We start from the raw sequence: 23,630 nt of genomic DNA on the forward strand, positions 1-23,630 counted from the left end.
TGAAGATGATAACAAAAATGTCAAATCAAAAGTATATTGCTGACTACATTTTTAAAGTAGAAATTCACATATCACATATGATATAACATGCTGCTATTGAGAAGAATTTAAACATTCACTGTGTTTGAGTTTTCTGCCAGCATTTTAGTTCACACTTGCATTAGAGGTTAAAGCTCAAACCTGAAGCCACCTTTTCTCTGTTCTAGCCACATTTTGTGATTTATGCCAGCAGCACTTTTCCCATAAAAACCTGGTCTTGTTCAGCTATAATTTGATGGCTTAAAATAAAACCTTGGATCAGTCCTTTGAAGCCATCCCTGTGTCCATTTTGGCAAAGCTGTAGCTGTAAATAATGTAGTTTGCAGCAGCGGAGCCTAGTGAGCCCCCATTTACTGGCCGAACATTTGATAGATGGCAGTTTTCGCAGGCTAAAAGGGCCAGATCACTCCATCGTTCTTTCTTTTTCAATCTCTTGCCGTCTTTCTCTCTCCCACTGCTTTCCTCCTCGCTCTCATGTCATCGCTCACTCTGTCCGCTCCTCTCTTGCTTTTTGATCCTCTCAGACTCTACCTCCTTTCCTTGCTCTACACATCTTGTTCTCTCTCTGTCTCCTTCTCCTATTTTTGGTCCCAGCTGCATCAATAATTCATATCTTTGCATGGACTTTCTGACTTGAGAGCTATCAACAAGAGCTATCAGGGTCATCATGTTACACCTGTGACATACGCTGTCCCACATGAGGATGCATGCACACACACACACACACACACACACACACACACACACACACACACACACACACACACACACACACATACAGTTAAACACAAATGGACGATAGTGCACACATTTAGTGACGCAAGAGAAGGCAGTCAGGTACTCAAGTCACGTTTTTGATCACATGAATGCAGCAAAAAAGATAATCAGAAACAGTGATGATAAATTAATGAGCAGAGAAACTCAGTTTTGGACTAAGGCATCAAACTCACCTCACAGGCTTCAGTGTCTTATTGAAATAAAGCCTTGTGCACTGTGTCACCAAAACACATCCTCCTTGTTGTGATTTGAACATGCCTGATGCTCACTGTTCATTTCTGTGAAAGAGTCAACAACTGGTGAGTTATTGGGGAACGGTGACATATTGTAAGATAGTCACAGGCTGACCTGGGAGTATAATGCCAAACAAGTGTGTACTTTCTCAAACTTTGCTTGAAGATAGCAAGACACAGTGCATGCTAGATAATTTCTTACACTGCTGTCACCAAAGCTTCAAATCTGCCTCACGGGGTAATCTAGGGCTACTATTTTTGGATTGACAGACAGTTTTCACGGCTGGATGCTGGGCTGAGTTCCTGACTTCAGTGAACACAAGAAAAGGCTTATCTTATCTTGCAAGGCTACAAACATGTGATAAAATGTCTCTTTAATATTTTGAATAAAATCCATCAAATAGGGTGCAAATCAGCCTGCTAGACTTGCTGTTTGACATGAAGGTGCAAAATTTAGAAGGTGTGCATTCTTAATAATAATAATGGATTGGATTTATATAGCGCTTTTCAAGGCACCCAAAGCGCTTTACAATACCACTATTCATTCACTCTCACACACTGGTGGAGGCAAGCTACGGTTGTAGCCACAGCTGCCCTGGGGCAGACTGACAGAAGCGAGGCTGCCATATCGCGCCATCGGCCCCTCTGGCCAACACCAGTAGGCAAGTAGGGTAAAGTGTCTTGCCCAAGGACACAACGACCAGGACAGAGAGCCCAGGGATCGAACCGGCGACCTTCCGGTTACAGATACGCTTCCCAACCCTCTGAGCCACGGTCGCCTTCTTAGATCTACTCATCTCTCCCTTTTCTGCTGTAGGTTTGCTGACACATTCATGTGTGTCTCTCCAGCATAAGCCAGCTAACCATAGCAGCTCCCCTTCCTGTCAGGAGCCCTCTTTAATCTGAATTGACATTATGAGACCTTTGCTGAACAAAAAGCTGGACCTCACTTCAAATCTTCGTATAGCTAATCTCACCTTCTGATTTGACCATCTGTCTCTTAAAACTGTTTTAAGGTGATGAAACTGTCAGAAACTGTCACGGCCTGGGGGTTCAGCTGGTCGCTGATCAGCTGTCTCCCCCTCTTTTTCTCTAGTCCTCTCTCTCTCTCTCTTCTCTGCTTTCTCGCCAGGGCTGAACTCATTATGGGTTCACGCCCTTGGCCCACGGCCTCGGAGGAAGGCCTTGTGCCTTATCAGTGTGGTATTTAAGAGGGGAAGCAATGGCTGTTCTTCGCTGGATCGTTGCGAGAATCGCGTCAGTGAAAGTCGAGCGCCCCAGCAAGTATTTTCCCATGCAGTGTATGTGTTCAGCATTTAACAAGCGTCTCTTTGTGTACAGATTCCCTGGACTGTTCCCCGGGTGTGCGAGTGGATTCGTGTCTGGATTGTGTGGAGTGAGACGAGTGTGTTCCCCTGGATTTTCCCCGGAGCCCTGCCCCCCTCACCTTTTGTACATAGCACTGCCTCATATCTGTGTATATACTCTCTTTGGACATTGTTCTGCAATAAATTTCCTTGTGTGCATCATCCCCGGAGTCCAGCGCGTGAGTCCACCCCGTACGTCGTGACAGAATCACAACAATGGGGAAAAAAGAAATTCAAATTAAATTCAAAGTGCAAAGAGAAAATTTGAAACAGAAAACAAACTCAGTTCTCCTGTGTTTAAGATGTTTTGTCAGCCCGTACATCCACCCCAACCTCCTCCCTAAGCAGACTTTGTGGTTCTATAACCCCTAGTTTTTCCTTCTCCCAGTTTCTATAGGCACTAATAAATCTAACAGTTGGTCCAGTGAACCCAGGATTAATATTATTGAAGGACAAGGTAAGAAGAAAAGGTGGCCAAACTTAAAATTGCCAATGCGGCAGATTTACCAAGCAAAGAAATTGCATAAAATTGCAGCAAAATAGTGTGTTAGCACAATCACCAAATAGTACTTATAGGTTTGCTTAGTTTTACAGGGGATTTACAAAAGTTGTGCTCTTTTCCAAACACAGGTGCAATCAGTTCATTTCAACATCAAGTGCAAAAAATAAGAATTGCTTTTTTTCTGTGGTAAAGATTGGTGCAATCAGCAGCAAACTGCGTGTCGCAAACATTAGTAAATCTTTTTGCGGGCTTCATTTAAATATTCTCCTCCCTGCAGTTTTGTGCTGTCACTTCATTCTCTTTGTAAATACCCACAGTATTTTTTTACACCAAACACCATCGGTGCAACGTGTTGGTAAATCTGTCCCGTAGTCAGTCAAGTAGTCTGCTAACACCTGCTGTGCAGAGATACTGGTAGACTTGACCTGAGGTGTCAGCCATTCTATGTTGGGCCATGAGCTAAATCAAGTATTTGTTCTCTGTGCCACTTGGTGTGTTTCACTGCCTATGTAGTCGATATGTTTGAGTTTGTTGCAGGACCTTGTGTTTTATGCAGTCAGACTTTCTAACCACATACTGTATGGGATAAAAGTTCCAGGCTTTCCATTCTTTTTTTCTGCCAAAAGCTCTGGAAGCTTTAACTTCTCTTAGCATGGTGTAGTCTAATCTCCAGCTTGCAATCTCCTAGCTGGCTGTCATCGAGTAGCGAATAATCATCAGTCTGAATCGTTTAATGTAAACACCAATATTCAATGCTCCATGCATGCAACCTGCAAGAGTGTGAGAGGGGCAGAGAGGGAAAGAGCAGCCACCAGGAATATCAGGACTTAAGGCTGCATGAGTTACAGCTCAGCACGGCTCAGCGAGTGAGTTACTGTTATGCAAGAGCTCAGTCAGCCCAGCTGGAGATCAGGGAGAGAGAGAGAGAGAGAGCAGCAGCAGTCCGAGTGAGAGCACAAGCAAGTAAGCCGAGAGACGGCGAAGAGCAGGCTGGAGAGAAAACAGCAGCAAGTGAGCAGAGAGCAGGCAGATTACAGCTGGATCTACTACACATGCATACACGAACACACTTATATACACGCTGTCACGATCCTTTCTTCTGTCTCATGCCTCTATGCAGAGCAGCAGCATCATGAGAGGACACACAGAGGGAGTTTACCTCTCTTCACCAAGGGAGTAAGGAAAAGAAGAGAGGAGAGGAGAAGACTGAAGAAAGCAAGACAGAGAAAAAAGGAAAGAAAGAAGAAAACTTTCCTCTACAGGATCTTTCCTCCACGTTTTGAGACTTACCATGAGGCTCTGAATTCTCTTCCTCTCTCATAGCTCTTCTTCAGTAGCTGAACCCATGTCTCTAAAAGTGGCAGCCACCAGTAAAAGTGCCAGCACCCACCTCTTGATGCTGCTGTGCCCCCTGCTCTGTGCTCTGGTCCCTGCTGGAGGCTCCACACTGAGCCCCGAGGACTCGCGGAGCACTGCTGCCACGTTGCTGCCAGAGGACTTGACCGGCACAACAATACAACTCCAGCCAGACCTGCAGACTGAAGCCCAGACACCAACAGAGGCACAGACAGAAGCACAGACAGAGGCTCTGACAGATATGCAGACCCAGGGTGTCACCAGCAATTATACAGGTTGGTCTAATGCCTTACTTTTACTTTTACTTTTACTGTTTTCACTGCTTCAATATTTCAGTGTTCATGAGGGGCAAATGGTCATTCTTGCTTATTAGCAAAACATTTTGAGGAGGATGACTGAGTGCCAAAGCTGAATCTATGGAAAGACTGAAATCCCACACTGAATAAAACATTCATACAAATAAGACAAGCAGCAACAACAAACAGTGTATTAAAAAGTCAATTTAGTCTTTTTTTAAAGTCTAACCCTTTACACATAATCCAGGAAAATTGCAAAAACTGTGAAAAAAGGACCACAATAACAACATAACACAGTATGCATAAAAATCCAGGTAAATGGGGTATTTACAAAAACACTACAAAAAGATTTTTGCATATCTACCTCCTCTCCAGTCAACCTCACTATGGTTTTATCTGGTTCCTTACCTGAACTCAACCTAAGCACAAAAACCACAACAACAGCAACAAAAATTCTCTAAGATCATTTTATTTAAGCAACACTGCATTTTATCTACAAAAGTGTCTTTGAAAGTACCTAAAAGTCCAGTGGACTTGTGTTTTATGCAGTGCTTTACTTGTGTTTTATCCTTTGCTTAAAGCTGGTTTGAAATTTTCAGCTTGAGCACCCATAGAAAAAAAGCAACTTACTCGCTCTGAAAGCTTCCACTTTGTCTTTCAGTTCACTCACAAGAAAGATGTAAAAAACAGAAAGAAACCAAAACAAAATAGAACAGGCATGTTATCACTCTGGCTGTTATAGTGGATGAGTGTGCCTCTCAGTCATTTGGACTGTTTATGAAGGCCTGCCTTTACTTTTGATTTATAGTAAATCCTTCTGTTTGCAGTTAAGTAAGCTTGCAGTTTTGTAATCGTGCGAACATTTGGCAGCACAAGTACATGCAAGGACACACGTGTAAAAGGAGCAAGACCCCCGTACAGAACAGAGCAGGCTTCAGTCACAAGAAATCTGACAATAAGTCAGATAAACAATACATAAGCTGTGAAAGATGCGGCTTGCAGATTTGCAGCAAATGTTGGCAGGATAAAACAGCCTAAACCTCTCATGTCTAAATTATCATCAGTGACAACTGTAACCAATCAGGATAAGTTGTTCTCCCCAGTTAAGAAAATAATCATTGTCATATACATCAAAAACTACTGTTTCTTTCAATGAAAGTCTGTTATTGCTTTCTCCAAAACGTAGAACGGGTTAGGGTTAACAGCTATGATGGCTTAAGTCTCAGAGGATTACCACAGCCACTATGAGATTTGTTAATTGGATGCGTGGTAGTGTACCAGCTGAGCCATTAGCAGTTGTGGGCTGACATTAAGATTGGCAGATCTGCCCGGATTGTTTGGGGTGGACTTTGTGGCCTGCTGCAACTAACAGTGTGCTCAGTTTGATTATTAGCATGAGCTGGTATACAATAAGCAGATAGTACCCTCTTGTTTTGTGCAGGAAGCTGAAACTATTGTGTTTTTAGGGTCTAGTAGGTGCTTCCAAAACACGAGGCGTTTTGAGTGACACAATTTATATATAAGTCATTTAAATGCAATCCAGTTAGCCACGTAAATGGCAGCTCTAACGTTAGCGCTCACATTTACCAAATAAAAGACAGAAAAATGAACCAGCAGTAAAAACCTGACTTTATTAAACCTATGTGTAACAGAGGAAATACAATGTGATTTTGACTTGGCAGACCTAAATATAAAAATGTATAACAGTCATTTTTTTCAACTTGTTAGGCATCCATCACACTATGGAGCAATTTAGAGAGAAAAAACAAACAAGCTCAAACAGCATTAGAAGGAAATAAAAGGCTACAGCAAGAGATGCTGTTGGATTACATCACTGCAGAGCTCATATGAGCAACATGGAAAGCAAACAGAGAAAAAAAATGGTAGCTTCCATGGGATCCCTGAAATGTTTGGTGTGAAACAACTTTAATATTATCAGTAAACGCAAATCCGTAAATGTAAGCAACAACTCTGTCATGCAAAGAGGAAACAAAGCCATTCAAAAAATAAATGCTGCTGTCTCCTGTCAGCTTTATATACAGTACTACAGTCTTATGAGATAAGTGGAAAAGTTTCATGTCCTGTGATTCTACTTGGAACTCATGGATGCCACAGCTTCTGTGGTAAAAAGGAGGTGAGGTCTAATAGTGCACCGAGCATGAGCAACACACATCTGCGAAGGCACTATCAATGAGTAGCAGACAATATGTTGCCATCCATTTTCAGGAAAAGGCTTGCCTATTTGAGCAAGATAATATCAAACCATAGTATGCACGTATTCCAAAAATATTATTTTAAATAAAAGAAAAAAAAACACAAAATACCAAGTTTCAACATTTCATATACGATGTAGTTGGATTATGATTTGGCAGACAGCTACACTTGCAGCATGTTTAAGTACAAACTGAGGGTTTCCATGTCTGGCTCTCTGATGCCTCTTTGGCAGCGGTCCCCAACCTTTTTTGCGCCACGGACCGGTTTATGCCCGACAATATTTTCTTTAAGGTGTCGCGGATAAATACAGCAAAATAAAACTAGTACCGGTACCGAAAAAAAGAAGATTTATTCATAACACATGTGAAAAGACCCAGGAAAACCGATAAAAACGATAACAAAATAACGCTAAAAACCCTGAAAACCATACATTACACACCCGAGCCTCAACTCTCGCGGAAGTGTAAGTGGGTGCTGTGTGAGGCGGCAGGTGATGCAGTTAAAGAAAGTTCATTATGTCCACGCTGGAGCAGCTCAGCCTGAAGAGAAAGCTGCAGCGCCACTCGCATGATTTCATCTCTACTGGAGCATGAGCTGCCTTTATCTTTTCCTCCTCTCCCACTGCCCATCTAGGCTATTCCTCTTTGCTTTTCTGTCTATAAGTCTCTCCGTTTCACCAATCCCTGTCTCCTCTGTTTCTCAGTTAATTGCTTTTTTTTATCCTCTGTCACTTGGTTTCTTTCTTCATCTCATCTCATTTCCCTTCTTTATTCTATTATCATTTGTATTTTTTCTTTTACTTTTTCCCACTGTCTCTCTCTCTTTTTGGTTTTCCACCATTTATTCTTACGTCCTCGCCCACCCTCCTCTCAGTCACACTGCCCATATCCTCACGTGTACACACAAACAGCCTACAGCAGATGACAAAATGCAAAGCTCACGTGGCTAATACACACATAATTCACTTTCTCTCTCTCTCTCACACACACACACACACACACTAGAAATGGACGCACTCAGCCCAAACGACAGCAATCTTCTTAAAGGTTTAGAGAATAAACAACACAGTTGCTCATTTCACAACTGCAGCAATCTGTCTGACCAAGCAGGAATAAGCACTTCATGCTTTAATAACACACACACACACATACAGGTAATCAGCTGGCCTGCCACACTGCACCACATGGAGGGTTTTCACTTGACCAGAGGTTTTATGCAAGAGAGTGCCCAAAAATTTTAAATCCTAAACGTGTGATTAATGTTAACTCTCCTAAAAGCAACATGTGAGTGGTAGCTATGTTTATGACAAAATCAAATCCTAATCAGCTAGCTTTAAGAGATAAAAGCTGCTCTCCAGATTCTGTTTACTTACCCCCATCACTTTAAAGCTGTTTGATTTTTTTACTTTAGGACCAGATTACAGCAGCAATGCAGTGTTTATGTTTAGTCATTATAGGTGTTTTAGTTTTGGCTTTGTAAGTATAAAGCCACTGTCAGGTGACAAAAATTAATTCAGTTAAATATAGGAGATGCAGAGCACTTTGATTCAGCAGCCAAATTAAAGGCAATGAACAAAGTCAAATAATAAAGTAAAAAGTAAAAAAAAATGTCTAGCATGATAAAGCATATAGTCGGTTCACCATGTGGATGTCACCCATTTCCTCTCCAAAGCGTGGTAGACAGCATGCAGAAGTTCCAGTACCAGTAGGGGGAGAAAATTTATTTAAAGCCAAAAAGTCATCCTTCTACTCCAGCTAGGCAGCTAACATGTAAAGTCTGTTTAAACACTTTCCCATAATTCTTTTCATGTAGGCTTGAAATGAAATATCTCCCTCTGCTGTTACTGCAACTTATCACACGTGGCCATTCGGCTAATATCACCCATTAGTCCTTGATATTTAGCTAACCATTTGTTCATTGCTTTTAACAAGTAATTCAGCCATCTGTAAATCTATTTCTCTAACCTAATTCTGCAGTTTTTACATTACATTTGGCTAACTAAATGTAACACATTTAGCTAACTCAATTTATTTTTCAGTAAAATTATCTATTTGTCCATTGCTTTTAGCTTGTTTAGGCAAGTGTTTCCCAACCACTGAGGCACGGCACATAGGTGTGCCATGAGAAATTATCAGGTATGCTGTGGAAGATTATCTAACCAACGATCAGCGTAACAGGCAGAACAACATTTTCTTCCACTGAAGGGCAGTACAACTACCTGCCCTAATTAAATGGGTTGCCGACTGCCAGTAAAACAGAAGGAGAGGAAGAACAAATCACATGATGTGAGCCGATGCAGCGTGTATTAGCAATAGATAAATATTTGAAAAGAAAAAGTAGTCAGTCTGACCTGGGTCCTGGAGAAAATTCTGACCCAAATGAAGGCCCTAGCATTAGTAGTGGTCAGAAGAACGCAAAAAAGGTATACTGGGGACAAACTAAGCCAATTCCCCTACGCCTGGTGTGTGGGGGGAAATGGTGAAAATGGTTTTTGTGACATTTCTGTTTGGTGGTGTGCTGTGTGATTTTTCTAAGGTGAAATATGTGCCGTGGCTCCAAACGGTTGGAAAAACTGGTTTGGACCGTTTAACATTCACTTTGAGCAGTTTCATTGAGCCTTTAATGCATTATTTACAGCTGTTTCCACCACTTTTCAATTACTTTTGAGCTGTTACGATCAGCTAACAGCTTTAACCATTCAACACTACATGACTATAAACTAACCAGCCATGTCAGGAACTCTTTTATTTATTTACTGCCTTTAAGCATGTAGACATGTTCAAGTAATCATGCTGAATTTCAAACTGAGTATCAGAATGGAGAAGAAGGTGATTTAAGTGACTTTGAATTGGTGATTGCTGGAGCCAGACGGTGTGAATATTCGAGAAACTGCTGACATACAACCACCTCTAGGGTTTACAGACAACGGTTGAAAACATTTTCCAGTAAGCAGGCAGTTCTCTGGGTGAAAATCCCTCATAACAACCAAGAGCATCTCTGAATGCGTAACCTATCAAAACTGAAGCAGATTAGCAGCAGCAGCAGCAGAAGACCACACTGGGTGTCCATCCTCTAATGACCACAGTGTACCCATCTTCTTATGGCTGCTTCCAGCAGGATGTCCCAAAGATCAAACCACATCAGTTCACTGTACTGTAATAATATGCTTTAAAAAATCTGCATCTATTATAAGCAAGGTCAATTCTTTTATTTATTTATAGCTATTAAAGACAAGATTTAGTGTCTGAAAACACAACTGAGATGTCCTGTTAGCAGAATTCACAGTGTTAATATCGATGAGGCTGGCGAAGCAGGTGTCTTAAAGTTTAGTTCAAAGATCCTTGGAGTGTCGGGTAAAACAGAGCTTTCAGACTGAATCGATAGAAGCTGCGATTCATTATGCAGCTCATCCAGGAATCCTTACCACTGCCTGGAAGTAAATTGATCTCTATTGATCAAGTGATTCTTCTTTTACATCTGACTATGTTTACATTTCTCTTCTTTTTCCTCTCTTCTTGTGAAATGTTTCAAATAATGCACGTTTATGAGTTTTTACTCATACTATTAAATTATCGATGGATTTTTATCTCAGATCGAATCAGATCAGAATCAAAATCAGATCATTATGATTCACAGCCTTCATTTCACCTACCATCCAAAACGTTCCATGCAGTATCTTTCACACAGAACTTACATTGTACATAATGTTCCTTGCATGAAAGGAGACATTTAGTCATAAACTACACAAGATTCATCCTGGAACTGAATGAATGATTAAAATATTAGGATTCATGAAGCGACCAGGAAGGTGCAAATTATGAAGCTAAAACATGCAATATGTGGTTTCCTTGCTGATGCTGAAGGTAAAAAAAAAAAACAATCAAAAAAGGATTAAGACAAATTTTTAGGGGAATAAGATTCATCAAATATTGTATGAGGATTTGAAGCCTAAATGTTAAACTGACCAGTAGACTGACATTGGCAGCTCTACACCCCTTCAGATTAGCATACAGATAGAAACAATAGACCTGAATAAAGTTAGAAACCAGTTGTCTTAGGGTTGGAAATTTTGGAATGTAGGAACTTGAAACGAACTGAACACTGCACACTTAGATATCAGCATAAAAAGAAATCATTGGTAGAAATACTTTGTTTTGTACGACTTTTCTCAGGTTTATATAGCTTTAAATATGTGGTCAATAGCAGACTGAGCTGGAGATGGAGTGAGAAGCTGCAGCAGTGCATGTTGATGTCCAGATCGACTTCCTGCGGAGGAACTGGCAGACTCCTGATAAGCAGCAGTTATTTCAGCTTTAGAAAAGCTGTAAGCCTCAAAGTTAACATGATAACACAACCTATTAACCGCGACAGAGTGTAAGAGTTAATGTTAATCCCTAAATTAGGCCTATATCTGTTACTTGGCAGACCTTTGGGCTATTTAATCTAAACAAGCCAAAATTGACAGCGAATCCTTTTTAGACTGTCTGGGATATTGCTTATTTTCCCTCTAAAGACATTTCTGTCCAAAAAATCTTTATTAAAAAATCTACAATTGTTTGACTGAATGAGACAACATATGTATGTATATATATCTATATCTATATATATATATATATATATATATATATAGATAGATAGATAATATTTTTAGTGTGTTTTTAATGAAGTTAATCAAGTTAAATACTCTAAAGCGAATCAACTTTGCGAATAAGAACAATAAAGTTCAATTTTAGACACATTATCTACTTAAGTGTTGCTTGTAAGCTGCTTTTATTCACTCTGAGTTGCTTTAAATAAAAAGGTCAGCCAAAAACGTAAACGTAAAATGTTTTAATGCTTTTAATCTGATTACCTTCTTGGCAGAGCCTATTACCTTTGCCTATTCCAGGTTACATCTAGTGCAAGAAATCCTGTTACTGACACGCTGACACACGCGGATAAAGATGCATTCATTGGTAGCAGATAGAGTCCAGTGTATTTTAACATGAGTTACTTCTGTCCACTTGTATATAAAAAAATTTTCTCCACCAGCTAAAAATAACATACGTTTCTCCCATTAGCACACCATTTTAATCTTCTTCCCTTATGTATAATACTGTTGCATGTTTTTAGTCTTACTAACCACTCAAAGCACATTTTTTCCATATGCCATTTAATTGAATACACTTTACTCAGTTTATCTACCTTTAGCTAGCCCATCTGTGGTTAGTCTAGAAACACTAATCTCATGTTTTTGAGTGGAACTCACACAGGCACAGGAATAACATGCAAGCTCCACACAAAATGGGCCATAAATGGACGTGCTGTGGGGCAACAGCACTGCCCATCCAATCCAACCTCTAGTATCAGTTACCACATAATGTTCGCTAATTTCCCTTCAGCGAGAAACACTCAAGAAAGGTGATACACAGAGGAGCGTTTTGGCAAAGATAATGTTGGCAGTTTCTAGATTTCTGAAGTTTGACTGACAGGAATTTATTTGGGGACAAGTATGGTACAAGCCACGACACACACACTTGTTTTCATATCTTAGTGAGGACATCTAACTGACACAATGCTTACCCTAACCCTAACCATCAAAAATGAATGTCTAACCCTAACCATAATGTAATTGTAACCCTGAAAGTAAAACCAAATTTGAGTCTGAAAAATGCCTTCAAACTCGTTCTATGGGCATTTTGTCCCATAAGCGACTGTTGGTCCCCACAAGTATAGTAGCACTCCTACTTTTGGTCCTCACGATGATGTATAAACACACACACGTAGATCCAGGGGTATTTCTGTCAATGACAAACACTGTCGTCACTCCAGAGCTGTCCAGCTCGGTGAGCTTCAGACAAAAAAGACTTGCCTCTGTACCCGGCCTGTCAATCCAATATGGCGTTTGGCAGTGACTCAACTTCATTATTACCTTCCCACAGCTTAAAACTAGCTCAACAAAGTCACTAAGCTGGAGCTGGAAATGAGCCTTCTCTCTTCTTTGATGGGTGAAGCAGAAGGGGAACAACTGCTCTTGCACTCTGTCATCTTTGATTTTCTTTTGTGATATAAGTATACTAATTTATCCTCTCAGTATTTCCATTTCCTACATTTTTAAAAGGCAAGCATGAGTTTTACTTGACTCTCTGCATTTGAAACAAAGTGACAGGCACTATGGTGGAACATGCACGTGGAGAAAGTGGGAATAGTCCTGTTATATAAATTTGATGAAGCCTTTTTGCTTAAATGTGTGCTTTTTTTTCTTCTTTTTTTCCCCTTTTTATTTTGTGCAGAATGTACTGAATTCATGGAGCTGTCGCCAAGGCTAATAGAAACTCAAAAGACACTATCGATGCTCAAAATTCAGTCCTACTGTCAGATCTCTACCTGGAAAAATTATCCTTGGTCAAATCTGGCAGCTTTCGGCTAACGTCTGTAGTTTTTGCACACTCAATGAATAAAGGAAAACATAAACCAAGAGATAATCCCTCATAAATGTGATGATCATTTCACATGTTAGGAAAAAGGATTAAACATATGCCATAAACACATGCACTAATTCACAGCTGAGGTTTTAAGGGTTTGCACAGGAGCATACGCTGCACAAGCAGAGAGAGCTGCGGGCATTAGGTAATCAGCTGTGATGCAGCGCATCAGCGAGGTGCCACAGAAATAGATCCACTAATGGATAGGACAGGGAAGCACGATGTTTGTTTGAGCTCAGACCATGTAAGAGAGCAGCTGGAGCAAATGGAGCAAAAAAAGAAGTGCTCAAGAAGATAGGAACTTGAGGACAAACAAGATGCAGCAAGTCAGCCAGATACCCCATCTCTCATTAATATCAGTTCAGAGTTTTAGCATCTGCGTGACTCAAATGAAGTTTATTTGGAAGCATTGTGTATCCAAGGATAGGTTTTGTGGACACTAGCCATGTTTTTCCTGAACTATCCCCCAACTCTGTGAAATGCTTGTTTTTTTATACATAAGACAAGTATTACAATTGCCTTTTTTAGGTAAGATTATAAATTTGAGTTTCTATAAGTAGCTGAAATTGAAATAAAATGGGTAAAGGGCTCTATAAACCTGCTGTTAATAAAAACACGCATGCATTTTTTATTCACTGCATTTTCATTTGTGCATGCTGTGGGTACAGATAGTGTGTATTGGATGTGTTCCCTCTGCGTGTGAATGTGTTTGAATCTTTAATGTGGAGAACCTAATCTTTATTTAATCACAAACTATTCTGAGTGCTTCCATGACAGAGACGAGTGAGGGAGGTGATAAAGAAGAATACAACCCAGTGGATGTTTGGTTGGACAGTGTGGGGTTGCCTGGTTTGGGGAGTGGGGAGGGGTGGGGGGCAGAGTTGTATTAGTACCCTGTTGGCAGCCAAACTCTTTGATATTTTTTTTCTGAATGGGTCTGAAACAAATCGACTGGGCAAACACAGCACAGAGCTAACACACACACATACCCTCACTGCGCTCATACTGTCTTCTCTCTGGGGAAAACACACAATACCTGAACACCAGCATACCTCACAGAAGCAAACGAAGTCTGTGCTTGGAAGCTGCTGTCAGTCCCCCGCTCACACGTCCCCTGTGAGCATTCATTTCAGTTAAAGTCAGATAAAGAAAAAAGTACACTCCAACACAGCCAACACAGATTCAATCTTTTCAGCATTAATTTTGCTTTTCATTGCTTCTGAGCACCACTGAGGACACTATGCTTGTTTGCTCTACACTGTCTTCATTGTTCCTTTTCTACAGTAAAAACCCAGAGGGAAGAAGCTAAGAATCTCAAAAGACATCTCAGAGTCTTAAATAGTGCACCCTGTTTCCTAATGTGTTGCTTAGTAAGTTCACTTTAAACACTGCTGATAAATGGATATCAGTTAATGGGATGACTCTGACTTTGTCAAAGGACTACATAAAGCCACCACGATAAACCTCATTGGATTTTGAAGCTTTTGGCTGGTGGAATCTTAGATTTTTTGAAACTGGATGAATAATTGGCTGGCCAACTAATGGTTAATTATATCTGGTGAAAAACAGGCTTAAAATAAAATAAAAACGACAGTTGACATTCAACAGTACTTTTAAATAGCCACACCCTTTTATGGTCATGAGCTGCAGAATTACATAAAGAGACCATTTTTGCACCAGCAATACACAATTAACATTATGGGCGATCGTGGCTGATGGGCAATCGTGGCTCAAGAGTTGGGAGTTCGCCTTGTAATCGGAAGGTTGCCGGTTCGAGCCGCAGCATGGACAGTCTCAGTCGTTGTGTCCTTGGGCGAGCAGCCTCTCCTCTGTCAGTGCGCCCCAGGGTGGCTGTGGCTACAATGTAGCTTACCATCACCAGTGGGTGGATGACTGGTTGTGTAAAGCACTTTGGGGTCCTTAGGGACTAGTAAAGCCCTATATAAACACAGGCCAGGCCATTTACCATTATTTCGTGTATAGTGTTTTAACCTCGAGAGCGAATAGGATTACTTTATGTTTATTTATTTCTTATTGTTGAACACTAGTTTTGTCACAATATTACAATTTTCAATACAGCGGGGAAAAATATGACCCAAAATGACTAAGCACAGCAAGAAAGAGGTTAAAACAAAGAGCCATTTTCCGGCAGGTTTAAGGTACTTTATGTTGGCTGTATTTTTTATTTTTTAAATCGAGTTGGTAAAGTGGGCTGCTACTGGGACAGGGCTGGTAATGATGACTGCTAGCCACTACTCACTACCTTAATTGTAACTTAACAGATAGCTAATGCAGCTATCAGGTACTACTAATAGTTAAATGGCTATGGTTAACATGTGTGCCAGCCAGTTTAGCATTTGTGATAACTCTTTAAAATTTAAGTGCTGTTGAAATGGGAGCTTTAAGTTCCTCCTTTTTTAGCGTCGTGAACCACAACTACTGTTCAGGTGTTCAGCTGCTAGTGAGAGGAGGGGCTGTGAGCCTGCCTGTCCGTTCCTTTCAGCTTTACTGAGCATTTTAGCATTAAACCTCAGTGTCTCAATTGTCATCACACCAAGAACCTGTTGTTCATTGTAAACACACTGTAGCTCAAGCCCAGTGTCCACTAGCTGCAGATCACACATAGCCAAAGTTAACTGCTAGCTGTTGAACAGGGTGAACCGTTTAGATGGTACTTGCCAGGAATTGTAATTATGAGTAAGTGACAACCAAGAAAGTTACCTTTGAAAAATGTAATAAAATGAATGCTAATGTTGCTTTAGTCATTAAAGTATTTAAAATTGATCTTGTCTCTCTGAGTACTACAAATCCATCCATACTGTAATAGCCTGCTGATTTAAAACAGAATGAGTCCATTGCTGAGCAACGATAGTGACATTGTTTTGTTATAGTACACTGTTAATGCATGCTGTGGTTTTCTGGTCAGGAAACACTGACCTCCAGTCATTGGCTCTCTGTAAATCTGCAAGTTCCTTTAGAATCCTACTGTAAATAAAGCAGCTAAATGCAAATCCATATGGTTGATAATCTCCACCAGTTGATAATCAATATGACCATGAGGACAGTGAACAATGTGTTGTTTAGTGCGCTGCCTTTTAATAGGTCATAAACTGAGAGCTCCTGGTGCCGTAATAATGTCTGATAAACTCACCAGATGAATCTCTGATGATAATTGCATTCACCTCGTTTTAATTAAAGATCATTTAGCTTTCATTCAAATGCAAATTTATCTCTTTAATATTCTTTCTGTGAGAGGTTTGCCCCACTACAACACAAATGAGCAATTACTTTTTATTTCCACAGCAGGAATATTGAATGTTGCAAAGGAGCAAAAGAAAAGAGCAAAGTATTGGAAAATAAAAGAAATTTGACTTGAGTCTGATCCACATCACTGATGACATCTTGAGTGTGTAACTTTTCTTGAACAAGGTTAAACATAACGTCTTTTATAAGTTAAAGGTGTGCTGTATTTCATGACTGTAAAGCAGATTGTTTGAATCATTTAAACAGATGATGTCCTTTAATGTCATTTCTTTATCTTAGTGCCGTGTGTGCATGCTCTGCCAATACAGACATCAGGACCTAAAAAATTCAAGCGTTTGTTTTTTTTTTAAGTACACTATAAAGCCCCCTCTACAAAATACATGATGGTCGCCAGATAGATATATACTACATACAAACACAAAGCATGAGTAAAAGGTCTCTTAAGGGAAACAGAAAGGCTTTTAGTCCCCCGTTTAAGAAAGAACAGAGTCAGCTTGTCCTTGTTTCCCTGTACTGTAGCAATCACGCACGTGTCTCGTGTATGCTGTGCTGTGTAACTCTGTGTGTGTGTGTGTGTGAGGGAGAGGATGCTGTCATCTTCGCATAGGATCACGGGATCCTCTCCCTCACTGTCTCTAACGCAGCAGAAATCCTCCCATCTGTCGCTCCTAATCAGCAGAGAGCAGCTTGTATGTTCATAGGGATGATCTCTCTCTCTCTCTCTCTCTCTCTCTCTCCCATGCACACACACACACACACACACACACACACACACACACACACACACACACACACACACAAGATTACACTAATAGTGACACAGCAAAGCATTCCACGGTATCACGCGCTCCTCTGGCCATTACTCATTAAAACACCATAATAGCAAACACTTTCTGTGTTTAATTCTTTAATCCATTTTAAAGCACAAATGATTTTTTTTTTTTTACTAAAAATAGAAAATATTACTATAGATAGAACAAAGGTGTCCAACCCACAAAGAATCAACCTGGTCATCCTCCATTAGCATCTTTCAACTTAGCATTTAGCTTTAATCTCGTGCAGATTAACTGTTCAAGTCTAAGAAATTCATGTTCTAACCTGCTTCCAGTTGCTGTGTTCAGCAAACCTTTCTGGGCTGTTGTGATATACCGATTTGATATTTAAAACATGAAATATTAGGATCATGATGGCACTATACATACCACACATCTAGTGTGAACCTACACTGTATCGTAAAAGTAGATGAGAAAGAGAAAAAAGTTAGCCTATATTCAAGGATGACCCAGGATAATTTTACCAAAGGAAATTACATATTTTTACATTTTTCCATAGGCATGAAATAATATAATTATAAAATAATTATATTATAATTATTGGGCCAAAAAAAAAAAGTGCAGCAAAAATTTGATTGCTAGCATAGCATTTAGCTACTAGACACTATAGAAACCCTAGTAACTGCGTTAGTGCGTTCCAATAGTAAAGTCAGAAAACAGGATTTGTTTTGCATTTTAGAAAGGTCAACACATTCATGCATCACTATCGATACAGCACGATGCTTATTTGCCACCGCTGCAGCATCTTCATGGGTGGATCCTGGTCAGTGCTTTGCGTGGGTTGTTTTTTTTTAGCAAATCTCAAATAGCAGTGGCAGTATAGATTAAAAGTTCATATTAAAATTTTACATTGTCTGGCAGTGAAGCAATCAGAATTGTTGTCTGAAGTCCAAACAAAATGCCCAACAGATTAAATTGGGCTGAATCTGATGATTTTCCAGTTGAAAATCCCAACTGGGACTCAAAAATTCCAATTTCCAAGTTAATCTGGACCACATTAAAAGTCAACAATACTCTGAGACTTCAGGTAACGATGGGTGCTATAAACACTGGTGACGCAAAATGGGTGGACCAAGTTCAGCGTCTACGTGGGCAACTGAAGCAACTAGTTGATTAGTGTAGTTAGCTAAAGTATTATATGACAGGATAATTAATCCATTAGAGGGTTACCAGAGCCTGGAATATTGTCTAGTGACCAGCCAACACAATAAACCGATTGGTGACAAGTGTCTTGTTTCCTTTGTGAAAGTTTTCTTCAGTTAATAATTCAAGTGATAATGCAGCTTTCCAATTCCATGATGAGGTCAAAACATATTTCTGTACATTCTGCTGGATATCCGCCATTATTAGTATAAAACTCTGCAGATATAACTCAAATGCAACATTCTGGCAAAAAAATTTTAAAACCCAGAATTTCTGCAGTTCAATTTACACCTGGTGACTGCTGAATCGTCACTACTATCGACTGTATGCACAACCCTGTCAGCCCCTATCGCATGTTCATTTTTCCCCCCAGATATTTTTGTTGAATTTTATGCATCAATTTTACAAAAGACAAATTGCACAGTATGCTGTTTTCTTTTTGAAGAACGTAAAACAATATGAGACATACATTCCCACATCATAATTACAACAGTGCCAGTAGATGTAAAAAAAATAAATAAATAAAGAGAGAGAGAGAGAGAGAGAGATCCAAGCTAATAATACAAAGTGGACCCACACCCCTGCACAAACAAACAAACAAACAAACAAACAAAAAGGTCTAAGATTTAAAATAAGTGGTCAGCTTAGTCATCGTAATAAGTCAAATCCGTAAAAAAAAAAAAATAAATATATATATATATATATATATATATATATATATATATATATATATATATATATATATATATATATATATATATATATATAAAGTAGATAAATAAATGCAATCATAAAGTGCAGGCTCAATAGAGTGTGTATAATTAAACATAAAATAAATAAAACTAAGTCTGAGCTGGCTAAATGGGAGTGTTGCATCATATGTTCATTTTTTTCTATCATTCTTTGCAGCGATGCAAAAAACAAACAAAAAAATGCTTGCATTGCTTTTCTGTAAGCTGCAGTATAAAAATGTGGCACATTTTGTGCAATCAGTGATGCTGTATGTTTACATGAGATTTTCTGAGAGCTTCAAAAATCCCCACAGCACAAGCTAACAATAGCTGCTGTATCACAAGACCTCTCAGAGGTATTTGTGTATTGTAGCATGAGGAAGATAAAAATAGTGCTGCATGCCTCTGCTTTTCTCCATCTATCGCTCTCTGCTAGTGAAAATGGTAATCTAAATGCCCCACCACAGATTGCAGAAACTTGGGAGCAAGCTGTGGTTATGCCTGAAACGAACATGGATAAAGAAGCGGGAAAAGAGGGGGGGGGACATTAACTCTGCTAAAGATGGTCCAGCTATTGGAAAAGACATTAACTCCACAGAAATCAAATGGCACTAATCCATGAAAGGGCATAATGTTGGCTCACACACACTAACTCATGACCTCAGTGAAAAAACCTTTAGAGGGCTCTACTATACTTTTCCTTGCTCGGTCGCATACATATACTGTTATAGGACCTAAAGTTGATATTCCACATGGATAAAGGTTAAAATGAGGTCTTTGTAATGAGCTCTAAGCATAATTTTTCTATTCTAGGCTCTTGGTGTCTTGATGCCTGCTCTGCGGTGTCCCTGAGAGTAGATATCCCTAACATAGTTATCTCTGGCACACCTCTGGCTGTGAGTGCAGCAGCCCTACTCATCCAGCCTTTTGTTTGCGAGGGGCTTTCAATCAGAATAAAGAAGGCTTAAAGGAAGGTGTACCTTCCTCAACTCACTAAACCTCAGTGCCCCCTTGAGGACTTTTGGAGGGCGCCCTGTCTAACTTAATCCCCTTTTTCTTTAGCACAATGACCATGTGTTTGGTTGATCTAAGCACTTTTGTCCCACATCCCATCAGGTCTGTCCTGTATGCCTGTCCTGCCACCACGTCGGGGTTCCTTCTATGTGGAAGGTGGAACAGGTGTGTCGATCGGGAGTGCTTTGGCCTTTTGGTGCAGAGATGGATACCAGCTGGTTGGCAGCGACAAAATCTACTGCCATGTCAGGAATGGTAAAGCGCAGTGGAGCAACTACCTGCCTGTCTGTGAAGGTGTGTAGATTTAAGTATGGAAAACCTAAAACTTAAATACATTAGCCCAAAGATTTCTCTCCTGCATTTACTTTTTTTTAGTTTTCACCATTCAAACTTCTACTTTTATAAAAGAAAGAAAAAAAAGACTCATTGACAGTACACAGTTCTTTTGTGTGCTCAGGGAACAAGTCTAACTGTTCCTCTCAACATGCAAGCAATCAAAGCAAAGAGGAAAGAAGAGAGAACCTGAAGAGTCATTTCTGCTCTCCCAACAGCTATCCCCAGGCCGGAGGACCGTGGACTGAGAGTGGCTGTGCTGGCCTCAGTTGTTAGTGGCATTGTCATCCTCGCCATGTCCCTGTCCTTTCTCATCTGCTGTCTGCAGGAGCGATCCAGCCGGGACCGTTCCAAGAAAGATGGACGGATCAGGTAGGAATGGGGATGGCGGTGCGGAGTTATGTTGGTATCAAACTCTCAAAAACTGATAAATCTCTCCTGTGACCTCGTCAGACGCAGAGACAAGCGCTCCGCCCGTCGCAGCGAGTGCTGGCTGGAGAGAGAGGAGGGCGAATGGGAAGCCTTCCCTCCACCTAAGATCTTCCACCTGTCCCAGAGGATGAACCCCCGTCTTGCTCCAGACAGCCCGCTCTACCTGACGGAAGGCCTCAGTGGATACGAGAACAGAGGATACCAAAGGTAACCTGGCAACATTCACAGGAACCAAACACACAGAAAATCTTTTTTAAAAGTCACTAAAAACAAAATAAACTCAACATTTCTCCCAAATTGTGCCGAGACAAATATAGTAAGTAAGAAGGTTTACACCTTAGACCTTTATTTTGGATACATGCGACTGATACAAGTAAATTGAACATGCCTGTATTGTGTTATAAATGTAAAAAAAAAAAAAAAAGGGAAATGAATCATGATCATTTGGAACCAGACCAAGACCACTTCCTCTTGAGGGTCCTGGTGGGGTTGTTTTGATCTGCACTTGAGAGCAATTACGGTGTGAAAACACTCACTAACGGTTCTGTGTAACAACCATCTGCTGAGTCAAGTTAAACTTGGGTTATTTTATAGTTGTAGCATTTCTATAATTCCTGACATGTTTCAATAAACCAGTTGTTTGTTTCGATCTGTACTTTAATCTAATCTTGAAGTGAAGCCTTAGCCTAACGTGGATACATTTCATATGAGTTCTCTTGTTTGTAATAACAGATGGCTTATTGTGCTTCTGTCTTTCAGGAGTCAGGAGAGTCTGCTGAAGGCCTCCATGCCCGGGCTCTACCGCTCCGAGTCTCAGCTTTACCCACATGTTGTCCTGCAGAGGGTCCCAACGCCGACTGCACCGTCCGCTCCGACTGCTCCCTCGGCTCCTCTCTACCTTCACCTCCCTGACTCCTCTTCTGCCGCTTCCTCTCCCGCCCACACCATCCCCCACAGCCAGCCACACGGCATGCCACAGTACCCCACCCCAACATATCCTCCAAAACCCAATGTAGTGCCAAACTACCACCACCCAACACCGGCGCCCATCTATCCCAACCCCAATCCAACACCACAGAGGCCATGGCAGTAAGCTACGTACTTCCGCTTCCATTTTTTCTGGGCGCTGTGGTGCTCCTACTGAAGAACGGGCATGTTCAGAGACACATGAAGTCTTTTTACTCTTTCTTATCCCAGTTTTCTCCCACAGAGGTCTGCCAGTGCCAATAATCTAAAGCAGACATGTAGAAATGGACATGCAGCCAGCGTAGAAGCTCCCCTTTGTTGTGCATGCTTGATGGACTTCTCAGTTTGGACTGAGCGGGAACCTAACAACTTTTTTCCCCTTGATTCTCACTCAGATGAAGCTATGTTACCAGCAGGGGGAGACTGGTGGAGAAAACCCTGCTTTTGTTTAACAACCACCAGATCGTCATTACTGAAACCCGATGTAGCCTAGCAACAAAGGGACACAAAGAGTTGTTATTTAGATTCCACTAATTTTGTTCATTGAAGGAAGACTTTGTTTAGGCAGCTCTCAGAAATGTACATTTTAATAGCTAACTGTTTAGAAATAATCAGCCATCATCGCACATATTATTCTCTTGAGCTAAATAAATTGACAAATATATATTTTTTGACATATCTTCTTGGAATCATAACCATCTTTTTACCAGAGCCATGTGTGATGTAATGAAAGCAGCTCTTGTTAATACACTGAGGTATTTTCCCACAATGAATGGGTAAAACACAGTAATGAGGGCTTTTATTGGCAGCAAGCGCCGTTGTAGCAACCACTGAGCAAAGCCAGCTTGTGTGGATTTAACAGCACACTGGCTATTGTTAATTCACATATTCTTTCTTTCAACACTGTTAACTACTTTTAACTTTTTCTTCTGTCTGTGTCTGTTTATGTTTCCTTCTTGCAGCTATTTGTGTAGTACAATAAGAAAATTAATAAGAAAAGCTTTAGTGATCAGCACTGTGGCTGGTGAAACATTCCAGCGTGGTTATTCTGGGGACGCTTGTGGGTTATAATTTTAAAAAAAATCATCACGTTATAATTAATTCTATGACAACATATTTAATTTTATGAAGATCTTTTGTGCAATGTTAGTGAAACATGAGGAAGTCAGGCACACTGAGTCTGCAGTGGGTGGAGATGCTAAACCTTTATTGTTCCTTTGAACTGTTTAAATGCATTTAAATCATAAACTGTGCAAGGCCCATTTACTTTTATTTTTAATAGAACACTAATAAATCTGCACTTTAACCCTTTTTTAAATGGCTAGTCTTTTACTGTAAACTATTTGTATAACAACAGGACTGCCATAAATGCTGAATAAAGAGAGTTCAATATGTTCAGTATGTGTTTTAAGAGTTTTTCAAAAGGAATGCATGGAGAGATGATTACAGACCCAATTCATCACTGTGTCCGGGCAGCTGAAAATGACAAGCTGGCCTACATTTTCAGCATGTTTTTCACATTCAGCAAATCACAACAGTTTCCTCAAGACACTTTATGTTGTAAGGTTAAGACCTCACAATAATAGAGAGAAAAAACCCAACAATTAAAAAAACCCTATAAGCAACACTCTGTGACAGTGGGAAGAAAATCTCCCCTTTAACAGGA

The 23,630-nt window shown here is 40.3% G+C and overlaps 1 protein-coding gene across 2 annotated transcripts in view; it reads left to right on the top strand.

Annotated features, from left to right (window-relative positions):
• Positions 1-23,362, top strand: part of LOC146688837 (uncharacterized) — a 38,705-nt gene extending 15,343 nt beyond the window's left edge. Inside the window, exons 2-6 of one of the 2 annotated variants that reach the window (XM_085437761.1) lie at positions 4,039-4,549; positions 20,336-20,527; positions 20,785-20,938; positions 21,020-21,205; positions 21,758-23,362. In XM_085437761.1, the coding sequence (XP_085293887.1) occupies positions 4,264-4,549; positions 20,336-20,527; positions 20,785-20,938; positions 21,020-21,205; positions 21,758-22,091 (1,152 nt within the window). In that variant the 5' untranslated portion in view covers positions 4,039-4,263 and the 3' untranslated portion in view covers positions 22,092-23,362. The remainder of the gene's footprint in view (positions 1-4,038; positions 4,550-20,335; positions 20,528-20,784; positions 20,939-21,019; positions 21,206-21,757) is intronic. The other variant, XM_085437762.1, reaches the window with a different exon arrangement.
• Positions 23,363-23,630: the final 268 nt, after the last annotated feature.

This window comes from Copadichromis virginalis, linkage group LG17, assembly GCF_057382275.1.
Source record: "Copadichromis virginalis isolate Kocher_CV1m ecotype Utaka linkage group LG17, C_Virginalis_male_GT1.1, whole genome shotgun sequence".
Classification (NCBI taxonomy): domain Eukaryota; kingdom Metazoa; phylum Chordata; class Actinopteri; order Cichliformes; family Cichlidae; genus Copadichromis; species Copadichromis virginalis.